Source organism: Oncorhynchus keta, chromosome 11 (assembly GCF_023373465.1).
Source record: "Oncorhynchus keta strain PuntledgeMale-10-30-2019 chromosome 11, Oket_V2, whole genome shotgun sequence".
Lineage (NCBI taxonomy): Eukaryota > Metazoa > Chordata > Actinopteri > Salmoniformes > Salmonidae > Oncorhynchus > Oncorhynchus keta.
In genome coordinates this window covers 38,737,588-38,764,391 of record NC_068431.1, presented here as the reverse complement: position 1 = coordinate 38,764,391, position 26,804 = coordinate 38,737,588, and the positions used below count along the sequence as shown (strand labels likewise).

The 26,804-nt window shown below is 44.6% G+C and overlaps 4 protein-coding genes, 1 long non-coding RNA gene and 1 pseudogene across 6 annotated transcripts; 3 read left to right on the top strand and 3 right to left on the bottom strand.

Moving 5' to 3' along the window:
• The first annotated feature begins 598 nt into the window (after window positions 1-598).
• Window positions 599-4,424, top strand: LOC118390219 (NF-kappa-B inhibitor alpha-like). The gene is made up of 6 exons (XM_052457153.1): window positions 599-1,502; window positions 1,592-1,709; window positions 1,921-2,122; window positions 2,242-2,330; window positions 2,505-2,735; window positions 2,922-4,424. The coding sequence occupies exons 1-6, from the start codon at window positions 1,009-1,011 to the stop codon at window positions 2,961-2,963; spliced, it is 1,176 nt and encodes a 391-aa protein (XP_052313113.1). The 5' UTR covers window positions 599-1,008; the 3' UTR covers window positions 2,964-4,424.
• A 652-nt stretch (window positions 4,425-5,076) lies between these two features.
• LOC118390218 (uncharacterized) lies at window positions 5,077-7,739 on the bottom strand. The gene is made up of 2 exons (XR_004826922.2): window positions 7,507-7,739; window positions 5,077-7,193 (listed from the first exon to the last, which is right to left on the bottom strand). It is a non-coding gene; the product is annotated as an uncharacterized LOC118390218 (long non-coding RNA).
• Window positions 7,370-14,166, top strand: LOC118390217 (zinc finger and SCAN domain-containing protein 12-like). Its single transcript, XM_035780559.2, has 4 exons — window positions 7,370-7,484; window positions 7,699-7,744; window positions 7,993-8,672; window positions 8,852-14,166. Exons 3-4 carry the CDS (start codon window positions 8,008-8,010, stop codon window positions 9,732-9,734), a joined length of 1,548 nt encoding a protein of 515 aa, XP_035636452.1. The 5' UTR covers window positions 7,370-7,484; window positions 7,699-7,744; window positions 7,993-8,007; the 3' UTR covers window positions 9,735-14,166.
• LOC118390216 (tripartite motif-containing protein 16-like) lies at window positions 14,042-17,048 on the bottom strand. The gene is made up of 7 exons (XM_035780557.2): window positions 16,370-17,048; window positions 16,134-16,229; window positions 15,650-15,883; window positions 15,292-15,448; window positions 15,135-15,191; window positions 14,971-15,024; window positions 14,042-14,884 (listed from the first exon to the last, which is right to left on the bottom strand). The coding sequence occupies exons 1-7, from the start codon at window positions 16,928-16,930 to the stop codon at window positions 14,334-14,336; spliced, it is 1,710 nt and encodes a 569-aa protein (XP_035636450.1). The 5' UTR covers window positions 16,931-17,048; the 3' UTR covers window positions 14,042-14,333.
• A 1,887-nt stretch (window positions 17,049-18,935) lies between these two features.
• On the bottom strand, window positions 18,936-20,982 carry LOC127906182 (uncharacterized; annotated as a pseudogene).
• Window positions 20,983-22,493: 1,511 nt separating this feature from the next.
• Window positions 22,494-26,568, top strand: LOC118390215 (tubulin polymerization-promoting protein family member 3-like). Of its 2 annotated transcripts, none has more exons than XM_035780555.2 (4): window positions 22,494-22,656; window positions 24,555-24,751; window positions 24,868-25,021; window positions 25,183-26,568. In XM_035780555.2, the coding sequence occupies exons 2-4, from the start codon at window positions 24,561-24,563 to the stop codon at window positions 25,372-25,374; spliced, it is 537 nt and encodes a 178-aa protein (XP_035636448.1). In that variant the 5' UTR covers window positions 22,494-22,656; window positions 24,555-24,560; the 3' UTR covers window positions 25,375-26,568. The 2 variants fall into 2 exon arrangements, with proteins under 2 accessions (XP_035636448.1, XP_035636449.1); XM_035780556.2 differs by having other exon boundaries at window positions 22,500-22,656; window positions 24,560-24,751.
• The last annotated feature ends 236 nt before the right edge of the window (window positions 26,569-26,804 follow it).

The window sequence follows — 26,804 nt, the reverse complement described above, 5'->3', positions numbered from 1 at the left end:
TGCTAACATAATTGCAAAAGGGTTTTCTAATTATCAATTAGCCTTTTAAAATTATAAACTTGAATTAGATAACACAACGTGCCATTGGAACACAGGAGTGATGGTTGCTGATAATGGGCCTCTGTACGCCTATGTAGATATTCCATTAAAAAAATCTGCCATTTCCAGCTACAATAGTCATTGACAACATTAACAATGTCTATACTGTATTTCTGATCAATTTGATGTTATTTTAATGGACAAAAAAATGTGCTTTTCTTTCAAACACGAGGACATTTCTAAGTGATATTTATATTCCAGACTCTGGTCCAGAAGCAAAGTGACATAGCTCACTAATATATCTACTGCTGTTCATATCATTCTTAGTGTGCATTGTGTTTTTTAAATGTTTATTATTATTTGTGTACTTGTTTGACATTTTACTGTATTGATAGGAGCTAGGAACATAACCATGTCGCTGCACCCTCTGTAACATCTGCTAAACTGTGTACGCGACCAATAAACGTTGATTTGACCTCACTATAACAGCAGTACAGTCAAATATGTTTTTCTCATTGTTCTGTCGGTGGTACCGTAATAAAGGACCTATCCGATATGCAATTTCACGCATGCGCACAGGACCTACTCCTTCTAACAGACTTGGCTGGAGAGGCTTTGGGAATTCCCCAGGACATCTCCTTTCGCGAGACGACTTGACTTGTAAACAATTTAGCACGGTAACGTTAATATTTATTTTACTAAGTGAAAAACCATCAAAGATGAACTTTGATGATATCAGTTAGAGCTTAGATGCAGCGCCCTGTACTGTTTTCGTAGACTTGGTCCTCTAGCACCTTTAGCGTGCTAGCTAGCTAACTAACTGATTGGACATCAGTTACCAGCTTGAAAGCACAGCTAGCCTGCTACATTGCTTTCGCAAACTGGTTACTAGAATCAATCGATTTTAACCAGCTGTTGCAAAATAGTCTATTATAAAAAACGAATAGCTAGCTAGCAACAGTATTCGTAATGGCTGGTATTCAGCCCAGGTGCGATTTTGGAAAGCAGCATGCACGGCCTATGCTTGGCTTCGGGCTTGACAAACACGAAACTCTGGGTACTTCTGCACCGGATGATTGGTGCGACAGTGGGCTAGAATGTCTGAGTGGAACAGCGTTGAGCCTGGATGACTCTTTCAGCAATGAGACATCCAAAACCTGGGGGCCCAGGTCCCCTCCTCACACGGCCTCCTACCCCTCACTGGATGACACTGACAAGCACCCTATGGACTTTAGTTCACTGGGTGGTGGAGAGAGGTTGGACTCGGCTATAGGGGACTCAATTACAGATGAGACGGTGGGGAGTATATCACAGGGGCTGGGGACCATGCACCTGAATGAACCAGTTATTAGTTACACAGTCGACGACCGTGGGAGGCAAGCAGCACCGAGCCTGGAGGGGGAAAGACAAAGGAGAGACGAGATGCTCAACACACTGCACTTTGTGTCTGAGGATGGAGACACGTGAGTAGGCTCTCGTTACTATTCACATGATGAACAGCAGTTTGTTGGCTATTTGTCATTGTTATCTCAAACATCTCCTTTGTTCATAGGGCTCTTCACTTGGCTCTTATCCACGAGCACTGGGCCTTCGTACAATACTTACTGGGGGTGATCGCTCTGGACAGGAGCTGGGTGCCTTACCTGGACATCCAGAACCACTTGGGACAGGTAAGCACAGGGACACACTGCTCTTTTAAGCTGAGATCAGCCACACCAGCAAACATGTAATTAACATGTGTCCACTTTCATTTTATTGGTCTCCTCACTCTTCATTTGGCCCTCTCAAATCTCCTACTTTGGGGACTTTTTGTCTCTATTGTGTTTTCCTCTATTTTCAATGTCCACTTCTTTTCTTCCTCCTCCTTACTTCCTCTGTCAGACTGCCCTCCACCTGGCTGTCATAGTGGACCAGTCCCAGTGTGTGCGTGGGCTGCTGTGGGGCGGTGCGAGTGCTGAGCTCCAGGAGAGAGGAGGGAACACACCGCTGCACTTGGCTGTCAGGGAGCTGAGGCAGGACTGTGTACGAGAGATCACCTCCAACTGCCAGAGCACCGACTATCTACAAGTCACCAACTACTCGGGTACACAGATCGCCCAGACGACGTGTAGCCTGTCGTTGTACTTTATCATCCCTGTTTTACCTTTTAGGTTTCTCTATTTGTAATGTCACCCTCCCTCTCTCTTTCTTTCCCTCCTTTAGGGGTGAGTGCACTGCATTTGGCAGTACAGAGGGGCAAGGAAGACATAATCAGCATGCTGATTGAGGCAGGAGCTGATGTTAACCAGAGGGTGAGTAGACTGATATAGACAGGGTGGGTCCTCCATGCCTGCTGGGTTCCAACATGCCTCAGCACTTCATTCATTAAAGTCATTAAAGGTCTCCTCACCTGCTGAGCAAGATACTTACACTTAAATGTTGTGATGATCCACTCACTGCCTCGCTCTCCCTTTCTGCACCCCCAGGACCCAGGCTCAGGCCGTTCCCCTCTCCATTGGGCCGTGGAGTCCCAGAGCCCCAGGGTGGTGCAGTTGCTGCTGCAGAGGGGAGCCAATGTAGACCAGCCCTCCTATGCAGGCCACACAGCCCTCTACTGCTCCCTGCACAGGCCCAACAAAGAGGTACAGGCCCTGCTCAAGGCTGGAGGGGCCTCTGACGCACAGGCCCAGGAAGAAGAGGAGAGGGAGAGTGAAGAGGTGAGGGTGGTCTGGGGGAGTTAGTTGGCACTGCAGATATGAACTTCTTTATTTGTCTGTCATAGATCTATTGACATTTCAGAAGTCACAGTGTCCATCATGGCTGTAAGTGTTACTATTGGGTTTATATGACTCCATGACACTGGAGTCATTAACTCTGCTGTTCTCTGCGTTTGCCTCCTGTAGGAGTTTGATGACGTTGTTATCAATGGACAACGAGTGCACTAACCATGAACATGGAACCTGAGCCACATGGAGTCATTGCGCTGCTGTTGGGCTAAGCGATTGATGTGCATCATGAGCATTTGTGTGTGTGTGTGTGTGGTTCGTGTATGTATGTGTGCCTGTAAATTGTATATAGCAAGGCTGCAGAGTAGGTCCAGTTCTCAACCCAGTCCGGACTTAAGTCATTCGATTTAATTGATCAGTTGTTCCTGTGTCAATTTAGTTCCTTTACATTGTGCAGGGGGTAAGCTAATGTTAGTTGGGTCACATGGTTTTAGTGTTTGTCTGGAGCTAAGCTTGCCAAGACTAGTGTTGCCTACCTTACGCATGGGAGAATGATCCAAACAAAAGCTGTGTTCTGTCAAACTAGTTGCCAGTTTCACCACTACAGATTCCAACTTTAAAGCTGGAGTCCTTCATAATATAATAATATAATAATAATTATAATATATGCCATTTAGCTGACGCTTTTATCCAAAGCGACTTACAGTCATGTGTGCATACATTCTACGTATGGGTGGTCCCGGGAATCGAACCCACTACCCTGGCGTTACAAGCGCCATGCTCTACCAACTGAGCCACAGAAGGACCTTCATGGTAAAACTGCCACACCCGTTTGCGATATGACAACAACAAAGAAGTTACTGCAAACAATGAACTGTGTTTTTCTCTCGAACATGATTGGACGCGAGATAGAACAGCAGTGTATATAGTGCATTTATTTTTACCATGAGACCCAACGCTCCCCAGCTCTGCTTCGTCAACAAAACAAAAACAGCCGTGGCGCAGTTTCCCCTACTGCGGATTCTATCTTTAAGGCTATAGATGAGACATGTGGGTTTGTGACTAAAGCAATTAGAAGGATCTGAGACGTTACCATTATTAACAAGGCAGGGTTAGGGGAAGATGTGAATGTACATAAGGTAGAGGTTTATGCATGCCAAGGTAAGTAGTTCACAAGGGACGGGAGGAGAAAAGAGAGGGGCAAACTCAACACATTGCTAAATCATCTTTGCCTCAAGTTGAAATAAATGATTGTTTAACGGCATTTGGGAACCTCTGCAAGTCTATGTGAGTTGAGATTTTTTGACCTATCACATGGGTAGAGGGTAATGTGATGTGACAATTTCAGTAATGAATCAGTCCCTGACTATGAGTGCTCTAACCAGGGCCTGACGACTATCCCTGGAATACCCTGGAGTGATGTCATTCAGTTCATTTGATGTATAGTTCACAAATTAAAGACGGAGCTACAAAAAGCAGACACGGAGACCCGCCAGAACAAGGGTTTAATCTGGTGTAAATTAGCTTTCTGTATTTTTGACTTATTTTTGTATTCTTTTGAAAAAGGATTGACTGGTGATTTGACAGGCTAGGATGCCTCTGTATTTGCTCGTCAGCAGGAGCATGATGTCTACATTATTATTGTAATAAAACTGTAAAATGTATAGAGTATTAAGAGGATATGCAGTGTCTGCTGTTTATTGTCCCCTGTTGTAGCCAAGCTTTACTTCCATGCACAGCTTCGATATTGTTACTGCATCCGGGAGCCGAGGCTCCATAATTATACTGAACAAAAATATTAACGCCAAATGCAACAATTTCAAAGATTTTACTGAGTTACAGTTCATATAAGGAAATAAGTCAATTTAAATAAGTCTCTTATGGTAGAGAAATTAACATAAAATTATCTTGACAACAGCTCTGGTGGACATTCCTACAGTCAACATGCCAATTGCAGGCTACCTCAACTTGAGACATGTGGGGGACAAAACTGCACATTTTAGAGTTGCCTTTTACTGTCCCCAGCACAAGGGGTACCTGTGTAATGATCATGCTGTTTAATATCTGAGGGGTGTGGGGGACTGCCTTAATCGACATCCATGGCACCCGGGGAACAACCTTTGGGTTACTGGCCCAAAGCTCTAACCACTAGGCTACTTGCCGCCCGTTACAATCATAGTACCTGCACTCATTGGTCACACTGGCCACAGGGACTCAGTCTGTAGATCCAAAATAGTCTTTGTGCTTCTTTAAAATGTTCATGGGGAAACTGGTGTAGTAACTTAAATGTTGCTAGATTAATGTGGATAATAAATTATGTCCACTAAAGTAGGCTGATGTTAAATGTTTATTGTTGAACATATGGAGTAATTGAGTTAGCTGGTTTGGGACTAAAGCAGTTGAAAGGATCTGAGATGTAAGCATTATTAACAAGGTGTCACGGGATTCTTCTGTTGAAGGGAAGGCGGACCAAAACGCGGCGTGGTTTGTGTTCTTCTTGATATTTAATTAAAGTACTGAACACTGAATACAAAAACAATAAACAAAATGACCGTGAAGCTAAATGAGAACTGTGATGACACAAGCAATCAACATAGACAATCACCCACAAACAAACAGTGCAACCCAAGCTACCTAAGTATGATTCTCAATGAGAGACAACTAATGACACCTGCCTCTGATTGAGAACCATACTAGGCCGAAACATACAAATCCCCAAATCATAGAAAAACAAACAGACTTCCCACCCAACTGACACCCCCTGACCGTACTAAATAGATACAAAACAAAGGAAATAAAGGTCAGAACGTGACACAAGGCAGGGTTAGGGGAAGATGCCCTTCCGCTGTACCACATCCAAGGGAACATGCTTTCATCGTGCACCGTCCTCAGATGCCTCAGCATCTTGTCATTGAGGTTAAAGCTCTTTCCACAGCGGGTACAGAGGAAGGGCTTTGCCTGGGAGTGAAGAAGCTTGTGTTTTGTCAGGTTGTGGCTGTGATGGAAGCCCTCCCACACACACTGCAGCCTTTTTCTGTGTAGATGTTGCTGTTTCTCCTGCAGCCCTTTCAGCTGAAAACAGACGTCCCCGCAGTCTATACATGTATAAGTGGTCTCACCTGTGTGGGTCCTCGTAACATTTCTGATAATACTTGTCCCTGAACTGCTTTCCACACTCAGGGCAGCCCACAACCGTATTATTGATTCTGGGGTGGTGGGTCAGGCATGTCTGAGAAGTAAAGGTTTGGTCACAGTCAGTGGAATTTAGGGAAGGCACTGCAACTGTGTTTACTGACAAAGTCAGCCTGTTTGTAGTTCTTACCACAGTCAGGACAGCAGTGGCTTGGTCTATGGGAGGGACCTTTTGTTTTTACGTTTCAGGTAGGAGAGGGTCTCAGCAGTGTTAGGGCTGGACGAGGAGATGATGGGCAGATACACATCTCTTGGCCCTCCCAGAGACAGGCATCTGATTTGCTATGTTTCTTAGCTGACCCCTCTCAACCTTCTCAGTATTTCTAGCCATGTCAATAGACTGTCCCATCTCAGTGGCTGACCCGATCTCAACCTTTACTTCAGACTGGCTATTGTATTTTATCTCCTCCTTAACCCAGTCCTCATGTTCAGCAAAATCATCTTCCCCATCAAGTCTCCTATCCTCACTGTAAATGTCATCCAGATGTCTGGCATCTATATTGAAACTAAAGTACAGGCAGACTCGACACATCTATCCTCTTCAGAAACAACCCTGGGCACAGCCCTGTGACTTTAATCTTCTCACAGTTAACGTTAGGTTCTGCATGTCTTAAAAATTGAAATAGACATATCAACAAATGCATTCCAATAAACCCACAATATTTGTAGGCAACATATGAGTGTAAGAAATACTCAAAACATGATCTGTCCATACCCTGCTGTTTCTTCTCTCTGTTGGTCTACAGAGTACCCTTCTCCATCAGAGTGGTTGTCCATCTCACTGCTCTTCTCCCCAGGTGTGTTGTTCAGGTACTCCTTAGCCATGCAGATATTTTCCTCCATCTCCTGGGGGCACTGTTTCAGCACTCAGTCTCCAACGTCTTTGGGGAGAAGGGATACAGAACTCTGCAGGGCCACACACCTCACCACATTCACAGCTGTCCTCCTCGGAACCAGTAATGGGCAGCACTCTCCAGCCCTTTCCCCAGCTCCCTTGCGGTCTCTCTGGGTCGTACCTTATAGAGCTGAAGCCCTGCTGCTGTAGTCTCTGTTCTGCCCTGACTGGGCTCAGGCTTGATCCTCCACTTCCTCCAGCTTCACATTGGGCTCCATTCTCCTGAGCACCTCCTTCTCCAGTAACTGTACCATAGAGTCTGGATCTCTCCCTGTACAGTCAGGGCTTGTAGCTGCTGTCTGTGCACTGCTAGTAGGTCTGTAAATAACCGCACCACTTCCATGGTTCCACTCTTGGAGTCTCTATGATTATAAACATTTGGTAATGATTGTGCCACTGGGCAATGACGATAACGTGGATGTAACTTTATAATACATTCTGTGAAAATACAATGTTGATAGCCACCTAAGCCTTTATTGGCTATGTTTCTAACACGTGATCTAAGAGGTTGTGAAAGTTTAAAAGGCTGTACGTCTGGCTAGCTAACTCGTTTAAATGTATCTCTGGATGAGGGATAACGTTAGCTAACTGGCCTAGCTGACCAGACAGCTATAGACAACTTTCACCGACTATCAAGCTGACCAAAACCACAGGTAGAAAAATAACGTTACTGACCGTGAGGCTAAGGCTTATTTTGGTATTTTACTCGTATTGTATTTCGTGCAAGTTAGTCTACAGTTAGCTAGATACCGTTACGTAAACACTTTTATATTGTTTCCGGGGGTACCATTTGATTGTGACGACGCCTGTGTGGTGTAACATTGTAAACATTCCTCTCGTCCATTGTTGTCAAAATATTATTTGTAGCTAGCAAGCTACTGAAACGTCTACGGGGAGTAATTAACAATCACAGGTAAATTCTATTACTTTGAGTTATGTTCTATTCTGTGTAATACCTTTTCAGATAATATCATTTTGCTGTCGTTTAAAAAAAACAACAACGTTTAAATCTCCCACTTAACGTTGTCCACCTTGCTAACTAGTTATGTTGCAGTGAAGCTACTGGAAATTTGACTCTAATAATTAGCTAGCAATGATTTTGGGGTAATATATGCCTTTGTGATCCAGTAGTCCATTTATTTGACTGCTCTCACACCATAGGCACCTGCAATCAATATGAATGTAGTTGAGTTCCTGGTGTCCCTGCTGGATGTGCAGAAACAACAACTGAAAGCGCTGACCAGACAGGGAGAGATCCAGGAAAAGGTCCTCAGCCAGCTGGTCAAGGATGGTTTAACCAAAACCCTTGACCGGTCTTCACCGCAGGATGAAGAGGAACAGAGAAGGCCTGGGATGACAACAGGGAGAGATAAAGACCCAGAGGACTGGGTTGCTAGGCTGACTGGGCTGCTGCAAGAGGAGACACAGAAGAAGAGTCAACCGATCAGACCCCAGGGGTTGACTAATGCCTCCCAGACCAGGGTACAGGGACAGATGTGGACTGTGGAGGACAAGAGCAGGCAGGACTTCCTGTCCCTGAGGTACGACACCCAGAAGGGAGCCAGAGAGCTGGGGCAGAGGCTTGACTCGGCTGCTAAGCACTGGCTTAGGCCTGACCTAAGGACTGCTGCACAAGTAGAGCAGTGTGTTGCTATGGAGCAGTTTCTGTCCCTATTGCCAATGGAGGCTGGTGCCTGGGTGCAGAAGCAGCAGCCCAGGGATATGGAGGAAGCAATTAGCATGGCTGAGCAGCGGCTTGGGTCTGGGGTCTTCACCGTCTCCTCGCCTGCCCCTACACAGACAGACACAGCACAGAGCTCAACAGAGGCACATGAACAAGGGTAGGTCAATGTGTGGCTGCTATTGAGCTTATCGTATCTTCAGTTATTCTATCATCCTCAGTGTTTTATGTTTTTAATTGTTTAGTCACATTCAGATCACAACAACGATTCACTATGATTAACCTTTATCTCTTGAAATGTAAGTGCCCTTGATTGTATTTCATTTTTTGAATTTAAAGGAGTGTCAAGATGCAGAGCACCAGTGATCAGCCAGATGCTTTGACCAAGTCATTTCTCAACCAGCTGGAGACAGTTAAACTGGAGTCTGTCCATTTCAGCCTGGAGATTCCTGATGTGGGGATGACCAGCTATCAGGAGGAGCAGGATGAGCATAAGAGGGTCCCAGAGGAAGGGTCCATCTTTGTGTGTAAGCAGGAAGTGGAAGATCCTGACTGGCATCAGGAGAGTGCTCCTCCAGAGCCCATCCAAATGTCTGTGAGAACAACAGAACATGAAAGCATGTCTGTGGACACACCTTACATCTTCCTTCCCAGAAACAACCCTCTCTCCTCCACCATATACACGCATCCAACACCCACAGTGTCCAGTCAGATCCCCTCCCCACAGTCACCCCCACCCCTAGCTCCTGACGCCTATCATCCACATGTCCAGGACAGCCCAGTGATAGCCGGACTGCGGAGTAATGCTTCTAGTGACGAGACTGAGCTTACTGCCAGGTACACAAGGCTAATCTCTGAAGATGGACAGTTGACCTGGGGGACCCTCTCGGGTGTTCCTTCACCCTCCTTCCACACTCGCCAGTTATCACCCTCGCCCTCCCATCAGTGCCCAGACTGTGGCTGCTGCTTCGCCCAGCAGAGGAACCTGGAGGAGCACAGGAACATTCACACGGGAGCGAGGCCCTTCGTCTGTGGGGTGTGTGGGAAGGCCTTCTGCCACCGCCGCACCCTCAACAAACACACACGCATCCACTCCTGGGAGAGACCCTTTCAATGTACTGACTGTGGACAGACCTTCAAACTCAAAGACACCATGAAGAGGCACCAGGTTTCCCACAGCAAGCCAGGGCCAGGGGCACGTCACCTCTCTCACTCACGCTGATACTCTAACTATCAGCACTTCACCTGGCTGGGAGGAGGCCTGGTGAGAATTGACACACAACAAGGACTTGAAGTAGGACTGGTCAGGTGGCTTTCTCTGTAAATGTCCTACATAGGCAGATGTATTTGTGAGAAAACTACCAGTGTTTTCTGTTGGCGTGTTCCATAAACAGAAGACACTGCTTTGGGTTTCACAGGTGAACTGGTTGGTGGAACATCGCTCCCATGTTTCCATATAAACAAGCTCAAATTACTTGTTCTTTATTCATTTTTTTGTAGATACCCTTGATCTAAGATAGAGGTATTTCATGCATTTTGATATTGTGATAGTTAATCTTTAATTATTTGTTTGTGATCATGGTAGTACTTATTTTCAGAACAGAGATCAGAAAACATTGTGTGACAGTGTACTGTATTTATTTTTAGAATCAATATGTTTTATGCATGATGCATGTACAGTACCAGTCAAAAGCTTGGACACCTTCATTCAAGGGTTTTTCTTTCTTTGACTATTTTCTACATCGTAGAATAATAGAAAACATAAAATCTATGAAATAACACATGGAATCATGTAGTAACCAAAAGTGTTAAGTAAATCAAAATATATTTTAGATTTTTCAAAGTAGCCACCCTTTGCCTTGATGACAGCTTTGCACACACTTGGTATTCTCTCAACCAGCTTCACCTGGAATGCTTTTCCAACAGTTTTGAAGAAGTTCCCACATATGCTGAGCACTTGTTGGCTGCTTTTCCTTTATTCTGCAGTCCAACTCATCCCAAACCATCTGAATTGAGTTGAGGTTGGGTGATTGTGGAGGCCAGATCATCTGATGCAGCACTCCTTCACTCTCCTCCTTGGTCAAATAGCCCTTACACAGCCTGGAGGTGTGTTGGGTCATTGTCCTATTGAAAACAAATGATAGTCCAACTAAGAGCAAACTAGATGGGATGGCATAACGCTGCAGAATGCTGTGGTAGCCATGCTGGTTAAGTGTGCCTTGAATTCTAAATAAATCACAGTGTCACCAACAAAGCACCATCACACCTCCTCCATGCTTCACAGTGGGAACCACACATGTGGAGATCATTGGTTCACCTACTCTGCGTCTCACAAAGACAGCGGTTGGGGTAAAAAAAATCAAACATTTGGACTCGTCAGACCAAAGGACAGATTTCCACCCACCTAATGTACATTTTCGTGTTTCCCGGCCCAAGCAAGTCTCTTCTTATTATTGGTGTCCTTCAGTAGTAGTTTCTGTGCAGCAATTCGACCATGAAGGCCTGATTTTCATGCAGTTTCCTCTGAAAAGTTGATGTTGAGATGTCTGTTACTTGAACTCTGAAGCATTTATTTGGGTTGCAATTTCTGAGGCTGGTAACTCTAATGAATTTATCCTCTGCAGCAGAGGTAACTCTGGGTCTTCCCTTCCTGTGGCGGTCCTCATGAGGTCATTTCATCATAGCACTTGATGTTTTTTGTGACTGCACTTGAAGACACTTTCAAAGTTCTTGAAATGTTCCTGATTGATTGACCTTCATGTTTTAAAGTAATGATAGACTGTCGTTTCTCTTTGCTTATTTGAGCTGTTCTTGCCATAATATGGACTTGGTCTTTTACCAAATAGGACTATATTCTGTATACCACCCCTACCCTGTAACACAACTGATTGGCTCAAACACATTAAGATTGAAAGAAATTCCACAAATTAACTTCTTTGGGATAGGGGGCAGCATTTTCACTTTTGGATGAATAGCGTGCCCAGAGTAAACTGCCTCCTACTCAGTCCCAGATGCTAATATATGCATATTATTATTAGTATTGGATAGAAAACACTGAAGTTTCTAAAACAGTTTGAATGATGTCTGTGAGTATAACAGAACTCATATGGCAGGCAAAAACCAGAGAAAAAATCCAAACAGGAAGTGGGAAATCTGAGGTTTGTAGTTTTTGATCTCAGTCCCTATCGAATACACAGTGGGATATGGGCTATTTTGCACTTCCTAAGGCTTCCACTAGATGTCAACAGTTTTTAGAACGTTGTTTCAGGCTTCTACAGTGAAGGGGGGCCGGATGAGAGCTGTTTGACTAAGGGGTCTGCCTGCAGCCTCGTTCTCAGTCACGCGCATTTCGCATGAGAGGTAGCTCTCGTTCTATTGCTTTTGTACAGACAATGGAATTCTCCGGTTGGAACATTATTGAACATTTATGATAAAAACATCCTAAAGATTGATTCTATACTTAGTTTGGCAAGTTTTTTTCAACCTGTAATATAACTTTTTGAACTTTTTGTCCGACTGGACCTGAACGCGCAATTAGCCAAGCATCGTCCGGGTTAGGGAGGGTTTGGCCGGAAGGGATATCCTTGTCTCATCGCGCACTAGCGACTCCTGTGGCGGGCGCAGTGCACGCTAACCAGGTCGCCAGGTGCACGGCGTTTCCTCCGACACATTAGTGCGGCTGGCTTCCGGGTTGGATGCGCGCTGTGTTAAGAAGCAGTGCGGCCTGGTTGGGTTGTGTTTCGGAGGACGCATGGCTTTTCGACCTTCATCTCTCCAGAGCCCATATGGGAGTTGTAGCAATGAGACAAGATAGTAACTACTAACAATTGGATACCACGAAATTGGGGAGAAAAGGGGGTAAAATTCAACAACAAAAGAAATGGTGCATAATACTTGTTTGTTTGAGAAATTTTATTTATGGGATTTCTGGTGATTTTATATTTGGCGCCATGCAATTTCATTGGCTGTTGGCGAGGAACCCCAGTCCTAGACAGGTTAACTTTAAACAAGGCACACCTGTTAACTGAAATGCATTCCAGGTGACTACCTCATGAAGCTGGTTGAGAGAATGTTAAGAGTGTGCAAAGCTGTCATCAAGGCAAAGGGTGGCTACTTTGAAGAATCTCAAATATAAAGTATATTTTGATTTGTTTAAAACTCTTTTGGTTACTACATGATTCCATGTGTTATTTCATAGTTTTGATGTCTTCACTGTTATTCTACAATGTAGAAAATAAGTACAAATAAAGAAAAACCCTTGAATTAGTAGGTGTGTTCAAACTTTTGAAGTATTCAGACCCTTTACTTTGTTGAAGCACCTTTAGCAGCGATTGCAGCCTTGAGTCTTCTTTGGCATGACGCTATAAGCTTGGCACACCTTTATTTGGGGAGTTTCTCCCATTCTTCTCTGCAGATCCTCTCAAGCTCTTTCAGAGACTTGTTCCTGAAGCCACTCCTGCGTTGTCTTGGCTGTGTGCTTAGGGTCGTTGTCCTGTTGGAAGGTGAACACTCGCCCCAGTCTAAGGTCCAGAGCGCTTTTCATCAAGGATCTCTCTGTACTTTGCTCATCTTTCCCTCGAGCTTGACTAGTCTCCCAGTCCCTGCCTCTGAAAAGCATCCCCACAGCATGATGATGCTGCCACCACGCTTCACCTTCGGGATGGTGCCAGGTTTCCTCCATACGTGACACTTGGCATTCAGGCCAAAGACTTCAATCTTGGTGTCATCAGACAAGATAATCTTGTTTCTCATGGTCTGAGAATACTTTAGGTACCTTTTGGCAAACTCCAAGCGGGCTGTTATATGCCTTTTACGAAGGGGTGGCTTCCGTCTGCCCGCTCTACCATAAAGGCCCGATTGTTGGAATGCTGCAGAGATGGTTGTCCTTCTGGAAGGTGCTCCCATATCCACAGAGGAACTCTGTCAGTGACCATCAGGTTCTTGGTCACCTCCCTGACCTTTCTCCCCCGATTGCTCAGTTTGGCCAGCTAGCTCTAGGAAGAGTCTTGTTGATTCCAAACTTCTTTAATTTAAAAATGATGGAGGCCACTGTGTTCTTGGGGACCTTCAATGCTGATTTAATTATTTGGTATTCTTGCCCAGACATTTACCTACAACACAATCCTGTCTCGGAGCTCTACAGACATTTCCTTCGACCTCATGGCTTGGTTTTTGCTCTGACATGCACTGTCAACTGTGGGACCTTAAATAGACAGGTGTGTGCCTTTCCAAACCATGTCCAATCAATTGAATGTAACACAGGTGGACTCCAATCAAGTTGTAGAAACATCTAAAAAATGATCAATGGAAACAGGATGCACCTGAGCTCAATTTCTTTCTTTTTTTATTTGTATTAAATTTGCAAAAATGTCAACCTGTTTTCACTTTATCATTATGGGGTATTGTGTGATGAGATTTTTAAAAATCCACTTTAGAATAAGGTTATAATGTAACAAGATGTGGAAAAAGGGGAGGAGTCTGAATACTTTCCGAATACACTGTATACACATTTGTATCAGATACTGTAGCTGCAGGATGTTCATATTTATTTACTTGCACAGTTTGTAAAGAGAACCATTGATATATTTCCAATTTAGGAATTTTCTTTGACTAAGATTACATGTCACAGTAATAAAGTCAAAGTAATGATTTGATTATAGTTTCTGTTTTTGTCATTTGCAGTATCCTTAACTCTTCACTCATACGATTTTATATTTTATTGAAATGTGTTAAATTTAAATGTTTCGTAATGTGTGCAACATTAGCAATGTGTAGTTTACATAGTCGTATTTTCACTGAGAAGATGCCCTTCAGTCTGTTATCACTGTGCTCGGTAAAGTTGGAGGTTCTCCTTTAGTTGGCAGAGGGACACGGAAGAACCCACTCCAAAGCCTGCATACAGGGGCTCAGAGAACTGGGCCTTGAATTTGTGGATCAGCTCCATGGCCCCTGACACAGAGTAGAAGGCCACCGTGTTGGCAGTGTAGTCCAGGTACACTCCAACCCGTGTGGCCCGCGGAGCCTCTGGCAGGTCTTTGTCCATCTTGTTGTGCCATGCGGAGTAGCCCGAGTCAGAGCAGAGCAGACTCCAGGATTTGTCGTTGTAGCCCAGCAGACTGTGAGAGTTCTTACTCTTGCGGCTGATGCTCTTGTAGGCCACTCCGATTGAGAACTCCCCACTCCACTCTGCTTCCCAGTAGTACCTGAACCCACCCAGTGACTCCCTGCATAGAACCTGGGAGAAGCCATCGAATCGCTCGGGGTGGTCCGGGTAAAACTGGACTGTCTTCTTCCGCATCACTTTGTGGTTCCCCTCAAACAGAACCAGTTCTTTGTAGGCTGTGTTGGGGTCAAAGGTGAGCGGACAGGAATCTGATGGAAAAGTCATATTTATTGCCGTTATCAGAAAATGATATGATTGAGTTGGTATGAAGAACAGACAAGAACAGACCACTCACATCTCAAGAAGTCTGCCCTAGTTTTGGGTTCCTGAAAATCTGCCCTGGAGGGTGCTGTATTAGTGCCGGAACAAATTATGGATTATATCATCAGAGATAGTCAAATTGAAAAAATTATAATTTTTCACAGATAACAAACCAATGTAAACTTCATAAATATATACCTTTGAATTGTTTGTCTCCACCTCTTGGTGAAAGTATGTAAACAGGGGTATCACTTACTGGAAATGTAAAATTACAGTTGGTTATCACAATGTAATGCTATATTCTTGCTGTACAAAGGCTGTGTTATAGGCGTCTAAGTCGCAGTAATATACCAACCTAGCTTGGAGATTTTGCTCAGCTCCTTCTTACAGATGTCATCTAGATGCTCCTTCATGTCGGTGGCAGTCTTCGTGATCTCTCCGAAGGAGAACTGGGGGTTGATTAGTACTTTGGGCACCGTGGGCTCAGGAGGAACACACAGCGTGGGGAAATTCTACGTAGTGTAGAAGTAAGATAGGAAATACTGTTTCAGTGAGTCATTTTTTATTAAATAGACACAAGGAGAATAACATATTTTAATTGAATAGACTTGCTTTTCATTGTAATGCCAATGCCAGATTCATAATATTTTGTTGAATATTGCACTGATCCTTGTTCCGACAGCCCAGTGTCCCCCCTCCCTCTAGTCCACTACCTGTAGGAAGTGGATGTTATCCTCTGTGTCCAGGATCTGGCGCAGCTCAACATCTTTGCGCTGCAGCTCTAGGATCTCCTGCTCCAGCCGCTCCACGTATCCCTCAGCCTGTGACATGGCCACCTGCATGTTGGCCTTAGTCAGCTGGCTCACCTCAGCGTGCCATCGCTCCACTGCCTGCAACATCTCACTGAAGATCTTATCACTGTCCGATATCACCCGCTGGGCATTGCTCTGATGTTAGGGAAGGGAGATACTGTATATTACACAAATATCATATATATATATATATATATATATATATATATATATATAATTAAAAACAAAACATTGCCAACTCACATGGTTTTAATTCATATACTATATCATAGTAATGATTTTGTGCCTCTTAAGACAAAAGTTTATGATCAAACAAATATACCATTAATGAAGGGATGTAGTCTCATAAAAAGTATCATAAATTGACCTAGGAAATGGACCTAACCTTGAGAACGTTAACATTGTGTCTCAACTCCTGCAGTTCCTTCATCCGCTCCTGAATGATGTGCTGGACCTCAGACTGGGTCACTGCCAGGTTTTTCTGTTAAAGGAGAAGAAGAGGAACCATAAGTCCCTTTTGTCTTTAGAAGTTTCAAATGAGTTTCAGCCATAGCATTGCAGTTGTCATGTACTGGTAGAGCGGTGAGGATAGGTTGTTCCAGTGTGTAAGAGCAGTCTTGCCTGTTTCTCAGCACGCTCCTCCTCAGCAGAGATGATGTTGTGGCTGCGGTGCTCCCTGACTGTACACAGCACACAGATACACATCTGGTCAGAGCGACAGAACAGCTCCAGGCCCTTCTGGTGCTGCGGACAGATCTTCCTGTCCAGGTGACCCGTCTCATCCACCAGCTTGTGCCTCTTGAAGGTGGCCGACTCGTAGTGAGGCTTGACGTGTGTCTCGCAGTAGTAGGCCAGGCACATCAAGCACGACTTGACAGCCTTGCTGCGGCGGCCTACACAGAAGTCACACAGTGAATCCCTCTGGAGGTAGGGGAAGGGCTGCAGCTCGAGCTCCTGGGTCACGTTGGGCACATTGCGTCTCAGCACGGGGCGAGGGCTGAAAGTGGCCCGGCACTGGGGGCAGCTGTACACCCCCAGGTGGTCGTACTGGTCCCAGTAGATCTTGATGCACTCCAGACAGTAGGTGTCTCCACAGGAGATGGTGACGGGGTCTCGCAGCATTTCTGTACACAGAAGACATGTGAAGCCATCTGGAGGCAGGGGGAAGTTCGACTCAGCCATGGTCCTGCTGGGTCAGACAGGGAAATAAACTGTTAGGAGAAAAGAACTGACTGATCACAGAATGATTCTCCACTGACCTGTGTTTAAAGAGAGTAAAGCCAGAGCCCAGTCCCCCTCCATAGGTATTTAAAGGTGAGGCTGTGTTTTAGTGTAAACAGAGTATACATGAAAAGACACTCAGATGTTTTTGTTGACACAACAGCAGTGAGAGTTTAATGGTGGCTGACAACGTCCACGGTCAAAACAGTCTGTCCTGCTCCTTCTCTTTTAAAGAAATCTAGGACAGTGGTTCTCAAACCTCTCCTCTGGGACCCCCAGATGTTTCCCAATGTTGTTGTAGCCCAGAACTAACCCACCTGATTCACCTAGTCAAGGGCTTGATGATGAATTAGTTTACAATTTGAATCAGGTGTGATAGCTGTGGAATAGTTAAAATACATGGACCGTCTGGGAGTCCCTGCGGAGAGGTTTGAGAACCCTAAATCTAGGACACAGCACCGTCATGTGTATACGTACACAACACAGTTACAGTAAACAGCCTAAAGGACAAGGTCAAATCTCTGCCTGTCCCATCTGGGTCAACATGCCCTCAATCACACAGTTTAATAATCTACAGTTGAAGTCGGAAGTTTACATACACCATAGCCAAATACATTTAAACTCAGTTTTTCACAATTCCTGAGATTTAATCCTAGTAAAAATTCCCTGTCTTAGGTCAGTTAGGATCACCACTTTATTTTAAGAATGTGAAATGTCAGAACAATAGCAGAGAGAATGATTTATTTCAGCTTTTATTTCTTTCATCACATTCCCAGTGGGTCAGAAGTTTACATACACTCAATTAGTATTTGGTAGCATTGCCTTCAAATTGTTTAACTTGGGTCAAACGTTTTGGGTAGCCTTCCACAAGCTTCCCACAATAAGTTGGGTGAATTTTGTCCCATTCCTCCTGACAGAACTAGTTTTTCAACACTTTTTCATTTCTGCCCACACATTTTCTATAGGATTGAGGTCAGGGCTTTGTGATGGCCACTCCAATACCTTGACTTTGTTGACCTTAAGCCATTTGTCCACAACTTTGGAAGTATGATTGGGGTCATTGTTCATTTGGAAGACCTGTTTGCAACCAAGATTTAACTTCCTGACTGATGTCTTGAGATGTTGCTTCAATATATCCACATAATTTTCTTCCCTCATGATGCCATCTATTTTGTGAAGTGCACCAGTCCCTCCTGCAGCAAAGCACCCCACAACATGATTCTGCCACCCCCGTGCTTCACGGTTGGGATGGTGTTCGTCGGCTTGCAAGCCTCCACTTTTTCCTCCAAACATAATGATGGTCATTATGGCCAAACAGTTCTATTTTTGTTTCATCAGACCAGAGGATATTTCTCCAAAAAGTACGATCTTTGTCCCCATGTGCAGTTGCAAACCGTAGTCCGGCTTTTTTATGGCGGTTTTGGAGCAGTGGCTTCTTCCTTGCTGAGCAGCTTTTCAGGTTATGTTGATATAGGACTCGTTTTTTACTATGGATATAGATACTTTTGTACCTGTTTCCTCCAGCATCTTCACAAGGTCCTTTGCTGTTGTTATGGGATTGATTTGCACTTTTCACACCAAAGTACATTAATCTCTAGGAGACAGAACGTGTCTCCTTCCTGAGCGGTGTGACGGCTGCGTGGTCCCATGGTGTTTATCCTTGCGTACTATTGTTTGTACAGATGAACGTGGTACTTTCAGGCGTTTGGAAATTGCTCCCAAGGATGAACCAGACTTGTGGAGGTCTACACTTGGCTGATTTCTTTTGATTTTCCAATGATGTAAAGCAAAGAGGCACTGAGTTTGAAGGTAGGCTTGAAATACATCCACAGGTACACCTCCAATTGACTCAAATTATATCAATTAGCCTATCAGAAGCTTCTAAAGCCATGACATAATTGTCTGTAGTTTTTCAAGCTGTTTAAAGGCACAGTCAACTTAGTGTATGTAAACTTCTGACCCACTGGAATTGTGATACAGTGAATTATAAGTGAAATAATCTGTCTGTAAACAATTTTTGGACAAATTACAAAGTAGATGTCCTAACCGACTTACTAAAACTATAGTTTGTTAACAAGAAATTTGTGGAGTGGTTGAAAAACGAGTGTTAATGATTCCAACCTAAGTGTATGTCAAATCAAATCAAATGTATTTATATAGCCCTTCGTACATCAGCTGATATCTCAAAGTGCTGTCCAGAAACCGAGCCTAAAACCCCAAATAGCAAGCAAGGCAGGTATAGAAGCACGGTGGCTAGGAAAAACTCCATAGAAAGGCCAAAACCTAGGAAGAAACCTAGAGAGGAACCAGGCTATGTGGGGTGGTCCGACCTCTTCTGGCTGTGCCAGGTGGAGATTATAACAGAACATGGCCAAGATGTTCAAATGTTCATAAATGACCAGCATGGTCGAATAATAAGGCAGAACAGTTGAAACTGGAGCAGCAGCACGGCCAGGTGGACTGGGGACAGCAAGGAGTCATCATGTCAGGTAGTCCTGGGGCATGGTCCTAGGGCTCAGGTCCTCCGAGAGAGAGAAAGAAAGAGAGAAGGAGAGAATTAGAGAACGCACACTTAGATTCACACAGGTCACCGAATAGGACAGGAGAAGTACTCCAGATATAACAAACTGACCCTAGCCCCCCGACACATAAACTACTGCAGCATAAATACTGGAGGCTGAGACAGGAGGGGTCAGGAGACACTGTGGCCCCATCCAAGGACACCCCCGGACAGGGCCAAACAGGAAGGATATAACCCCACCCACTTTGCCAAAGCACAGCCCCCACACCACTAGAGGGATATCTTCAACCACCAACTTACCATCCTGAGACAAGGCTGAGTATAGCCCACAAAGATCTCCGCCATGGCACAACCCAAGCGGGGGCGCCAATCCAGACAGGATGACCACATCAGTGAATCAACACACTCAGGTGACGCACCCCTTCCAGGGACGGCATGAGAGAGCCCCAGCAAGCCAGTGACTCAGCCCCTGTAATAGGGTTAGAGGCAGAGAATCCCAGTGGAAAGAGGGGAACCGGCCAGGCAGAGACAGCAAGGGCGGTTCGTTGCTCCAGAGCCTTTCCGTTCACCTTCCCACTCCTGGGCCAGACTACACTCAATCATATGACCCACTGAAGAGATGAGTCTTCAGTAAAGACTTAAAGGTTGAGACCGAGTTTGCGTCTCTGACATGGGTAGGCAGACCGTTCCATAAAAATGGAGCTCTATAGGAGAAAACCCTGCCTCCAGCTGTTTGCTTCAAAATTCTAGGGACAATTAGGAGGCCTGCGTCTTGTGACCGTAGCGTACGTGTAGGTATGTACGGCAGAACCAAATCAGAGAGATAGGTAGGAGCAAGCCCATGTAATGCTTTGTAGGTTAGCAGTAAAACCTTGAAATCAACCCTTGCTTTGACAGGAAGCCAGTTTAGAGAGGCTAGCACTGGAGTAATATGATCAACATTTTTGGTTCTAGTCAGGATTCTAGCAGCCGTATTTAGCACTAACTGAAGTTTATTTAGTGCTTTATCCGGGTAGCCGGAAAGTAGAGCATTGCAGTAGTCTAACCGAGAAGTGACAAAAGCATGGATTAATTTTTCTGCATCATTTTTGGACAGAACGTTTCTGATTTTTGCAATGTTACGTAGATGGAAAAAAGCTGTCCTTGAAATGGTCTTGATATGTTCTTCAAAAGAGAGATCAGGGTCCAGAGTAACGCCGAGGTCCTTCACAGTTTTATTTTAGACGACTGTACAACCATTAAGATTAATTGTCAGATTCAACAGAAGATCTCTTTGTTTCTTGGGACCTAGAACAAGCATCTCTGTTTTGTCCGAGTTTAAAAGTAGAAAGTTTGCAGCCATCCACTTCCTTATGTCTGAAACACATGCTTCTAGCAAGGGCAATTTTGGGGCTTCACCATGTTTCATTGAAATGTACAGCTGTGTGTCATCCGCATAGCAGTGAAAGTTAACACTATGTTTTCGAATGACATCCCCAAGAGGTAAAATATATAGTGAAAACAATAGTGGTCCTAAAACAGAACCTTGAGGAACACCGAAATGTATAGTTGATTTGTCAGAGGACAAACCATTCACAGAGACAAACTGATATCTTTCCGACAGATAAGATCTAAACCAGGCCAGAACTTGTCCGTGTAGACCAATTTGGGTTTCCAATCTCTCCAAAAGAATGTGGTGATCGATGGTATCAAAAGCAGCACTAAGGTCTAGGAGCACAAGGACAGATGCAGAGCCTCGGTCCGATGCCATTAAAATGTCATTTACCACCTTCACAAGTGCCGTCTCAGTGCTATGATGGGGTCTAAAACCAGACTGAAGCATTTCGTATATATTGTTTGTCTTCAGGAAGGCAGTGAGTTGCTGCGCAACAGCCTTTTCTAAAATATTTGAGAGGAATGGAAGATTCGATATAGGCTGATAGTTTTTTATATTTTCCGGGTCAAGATTTGGCTTTTTCAAGAGAGGCTTTATTACTGCCACTTTTAGTGAGTTTGGTACACATCTGGTGGATAGAGAGCTGTTTATTATGTTCAACATAGGAGGGCCAAGCACAGGAAGCAGCTCTTTCAGTAGTTTAGTTGGAATAGGGTCCAGTATGCAGCTTGAAGGTTTAGAGGCCATGATTATTATGTAAACTTCCGACTTCAACTGTATGTGTATCTTGTAAACAGAACATTATTCTAGATTATTCCCACTCTCTAGAACCGAACAGAACATTATCCACATGATATTTGTGGTGCCAGTACCAGATTAGCCACTAGAGGGTGGGGTTTCATCCTACATCCTTTCTCATTAAACGAATGGGTCTCACTGTTCAATTGTAATGACCACGTGTTAAAGATGTGTCAAACATGGGGTGAGGGTTATGATTGAGTCAGTGTTAAAAAAAACTAATATGCTTCATAGACAGAGCGAAAGGCAGCGAATAGAAACAAATGAACAGAATTGCTGCGTATGGATTTGTGTATCATGTTAGTTTAAATAAGGTCCTGACTGGCGCAGGGGTCAAAGACACTGTATCTCAGTGCAAGAGGCATCACTGCAGTACCTGGTTTGAATCCAGGCTGCATCACGTCCGGACGTGATTGGGAGTCCCATCGGGCGGTGCACAATTAATTAGTCCAGCGTCGTCCAAGGTAGTCGATGTAAATAAGAATTTGTTCTCAACTGACTTGCCTAGTTGAATAAATAAATACAAGTATTAGATGTTTACTGTTCATGTACAGATTAGTGCTATCCTCATTTTATAGGCTGTTCTTCATGTTTATCAAAACAAAGGCCCTCTTTGTTGCTCTGGACAGGCAGACAGCGAACAGACAGAGGACAGGGCGTGGTTGCACCAGTTGTGAGCCAAATCATAAAGGACAGAGAGGGGAGGGGGAAGGAGCCCGGGAGGGAGAGAAAGGGAGGGGGTAAGGTTGAGAGAAAGAGGGAGTGAACGAGCAAACGCATGCGCCCAAGAGTGACAGACAGCATATGATGTCATGGCTTGTGCTGGTCTGTGCTCTCTCTCTCTCCCCACCCTCTGTTCTTCATCTCCCTCCCCTCTCTCTCCACCTCTCTCATCATTGTGAAGGTGGTGTGAGTGGCAGGGCTAGGAGGAAGACACACAGCATTAGCACGGGCATCCCCAGCATCATCACTCAGCATCCCTTCACCTAAAAGGTAAACATGTCTATATTTATAGTTCTCCTGTACCGAGTCTATGGACCAGAAGAGGTTCAAACACAATGCATGACAGAAAATCATAGAAATGAGAAGCCATTTGTTTGACATCATTTAATGTGCTCACCGTCCTCTTTTCGGTTGACTTTTATTTTGTGCTTTCAGGCATCTTTACTAGACTCCGTTGTCATTTGAAATGAACATACGTGTAGACATACATACACTGAGTGGACAAAACATTAGGAACACCTGCTCTTTCCATGACATCAACTGACCAGGTGGATCCAGGCGAAAGCTATGATCCCTTATTGATGTCACTTGTTAAATCGACTTTAATCAGTGTAGATGAAGGGGAGGAAACAGGTTAAAGAAGGATTTTTAAGCCTTGAGACAATTGAGACATGGATTGTGTGTATGTGTGCCATTCAGAGGGTGAATGGGCAAGACTAAAGAGTTAAGTGCCTTTGAACGGGGTATGGTAGTAGGTGCCAGGTGCACCGGTTTGAGTGTGTCAAGAACTGCAACGCTGCTGGGTTTTTCACACTCAACGGTTTCCTGTGTGAATCAAGAATGGTCCACCCCCCAAAGGACATCCAGCCAACTTGACACAATTGTGGGAAGCATTGGAGTCAACATGGGCCAGCATCTCGTTGGAACGCTTTCGACACCTTGTAGAATCCGTGCCCTGTTCTGAGGGCAGAAGAATGTGTTCTTAATATTTTGTACACTCAGTGTATATTATATGTTATGGGGCTATATTGCATAATGTTTGTGTTTAACTTGTGGAATATTCCTGTACTGTAAAAGATTACTTCAAGATATAATAATATTTCTTTACATTTTGAATATCAAATGCTCCATGGCCCAGTTTTGGATAAAATACATAAAAAATACATGAACTTGTTAGCCATCATAAGGAATGGACAAGACCCATTATAAAACAGAGAAAGTGAGCAGTCTGGTGGTCTCATTTAGTGAAAATAATTGAGATATTTTCCCCAACAACAGGCTGCTCTCCAGTTATGATACATAATGGAACGTTATTTAATTAAGTAGCTGCCAGAGAGTAGCTGAAACAACAGTAACATTTCAAGATGGGTGTGTGTGTGTGGATATTGGTGTGTGTGTGTGGATATGTGTGTGTGTGTGGATATGGGTGTGTGTGTGTGGATATGGGTGTGTGTGTGTGGATATGGGTGTGTGTGTGTGGATATGTGTGTGTGGATATGGGTGTGTGTGTGCGTGTGTGTGCGTGCGTGTGTGTGTGTGTGTGTGTGTGTGTGTGTGTGTGTGTGTGTGTGTGTGTGTATATGGGTGTGTGTGTGTTCACCATAAGTCAGCGACCACAGCAGTCATTTCTTGGAGGGGCAGGGAATCAATCCAGCTAATGGATTTATTACAAACAAGTGAGCTTGTGAGTAATGCCCAGAAGACATGGTGTGCTGAATGTCTTGCCTTAACGACCAAATCTCTCCCAATAGTTAATACCTCATTTCCTGTTCGTGGACACACCGCGTCCTCCCAATGTTATTTCAATATTATGGCAGGGAACCTGGTCTTTGTGTGAGAAACAACAACCCTCTCAACTGTATGCTTTTCTCATACATCCCATCCTAAATGTTGTACCTCTCCCTCTCATCACCTCCCTCTCTCATCACCCCCCCTCTCTCTCTCTCATCATCCCCCTCTCCCTCATCATCTCTCTCTCTCTCTCTCTCTCTCTCTCTCTCTCTCTCTCTCTCATCATCCCCCTCTCACTCACCATCTCTCTTGCTTTCATCATCCACCTCTCTCTCATCATCCCTCTCGCTCTCTCATCCTCTCTCTCTCACATCCCTTTTTCATCCCTCTCTCATCCTTCTCTCGCATCATCCCTCTCTCCCTCCCTTTCTGTATAGGACAGAATGGCAGAGGGCTCAGTATCAGAAGCAGAGTTAGAGACGGCCTTCAAGAAGTTTGCCATTCATGGGGACACCAAGGCTACTGGGAAGGAGATGAACGGCAAGAACTTTGCCAAACTCTGCAAGGACTGCCGGGTTATCGATGGCAAGAACGTCACCGCCACCGACGTGGACATCGTCTTCACTAAAGTCAAGTGAGAAACTCCGTCCAGTTTCAAATCTCCACACTGAAAGATCCACAGTCATCTTTCTAGTGAGAGGGAAAACGAGAGCGAAAATGACCACAACATTTTGTGTCTATGTATTTTAGGGCGAAGACAGCTCGTGTGATCACCTTTGAGCAGTTCAGCCAGGCCCTGTCAGAGTTGGCCCCGAAACGTTTCAAAGGGAAGGGCCAGGAGGAGACGCTGCAGCAGCTCTATGGCCTCATAGCAGGGAAGGAGCCCTCCAACGCGGGCGTCACCGTGAGTGTCTACCTGTCAGCAGCACACTGCCTGATAATACTGGTCCCAGAGAGAGCAAGAGTGTGTGTGTGTGTTTGCATATGTGTAAGGGGTGGGTAAGTTCTTGCTTTGTATGCTCATCTCTCATTCTCTCTTTCCTTCTCTCTTTTTCCTGCTCATAGAAAGTGGCCAAGGCAGCGGCTGTGGACAGACTGACAGACACCACCAAATTCACGGGGGCACACAAGGAGCGTTTTGACGAGACTGGCAAAGGGAAGGGCAAGGCTGGGCGAGAGGAGATCCCAGATGCCAGTGGCTATGTGGGGGCCTACAAGGGCAAGGGCACCTATGAGGATAAGGTCAAGGAAGCATAGGCAGGATAGAGGAAACAGAGAGAGAGAGCAGAGCTACTCAGACCCTACCATTTACCCCAAAGACCCCCTAAATACTGGACTTTCAATTAGAACTGAGAACTGAACAGGTATAGGAGGATGGACTGTTCAGTCACTGGATGCCATAGTATCAGGGGAGGCCACCATTGTCAATAATAATTTCTTCTTAACGGACTTGCCTAGTTAAATAAAGGTTACATTTAAAAATGATAAATATATCCTCAGAGTTACAGGGTGGGGTTGGGGTGGTAGGATGGAGAGGGCAGGTGTAACGCTTCCAGTGGGGAGTAAACCTGAATATGAAACATTACCTGTATTAGTTGATAAAGAATAATGATTTCGTAGGGAGAAAATGTACTTAAATAATCTATATACTCCCCCTTCGTAAATGCTCCAGCCCAACCCCTGACCCCATCCCTCCCAGCTTTACTAAACACCTCAGTCAGCACACTTATTACTACAGGAAGTAACTCAGCTCCCTACTACTACAGGAAATAACTCAGCTCCCTACTACTACAGGAAGTAACTCAGCTCCCTACTACTACAGGAAATAACTCAGCTCCCTACTACTACAGGAAGTAACTCAGCTCCCTACTACTACAGGAAGTAACTCAGCTCCCTACTACTACAGGAAGTAACTCAGCTCCCTACTACTACAGGAAGTAACTCAGCTCCCTACTACTACAGGAAGTAACTCAGCTTCCTAATACTATACACATTGTGCCTTATCATTGAGGTTGCTTCTAACACTAATGCCCTGGTATTATGCACTTCTTTCACCCACATCCTTCTCAACTGATGTACATAGCTTCATCTGCTCTGCTATAATAACTGTATATTGGAAATGTAAATGGATGAATTAATAAATACATTATTAGATTAAGTAATAGATTAATGAATGGTGAATACATTCAAATATATATCAACTGTATCTGGACATTATAGTCCTTTGCTTGTGCTGTAGATTGGACACATGGAATAAGAGACAGATGAGTCCTCTCCTCCTCTGAGAAGATGAGAACACTGTCTGTTGGAGGACTGGGAGCCTCCTGACTGCACTGCATTGTTGTTCTGTCCTTCCTGATCACTGTCCAGTCTAGCTGTGTCTCCCTCTGTTCTGAAGAGCTGGAAAATACTATGTAAACGCTCAAATAAATCACTGAGCAGCAAATCAGACCATATGTGAAAGAGTTATTTTTCTCTCTCTCTGTCACACACACACACACACACACACACACACACACACACACACACACACACACACACACACACACACACACACCCCCACGCACACACAAATCTCTATCAATTCATGTCAAAGTCCCAGTGATTAGTACTATTCCTTTGGGTACTGCACACCCCAAAACACAGTATCTGTCCCTAATACCTTTACAAAGCCAGTCTGCTTCCTC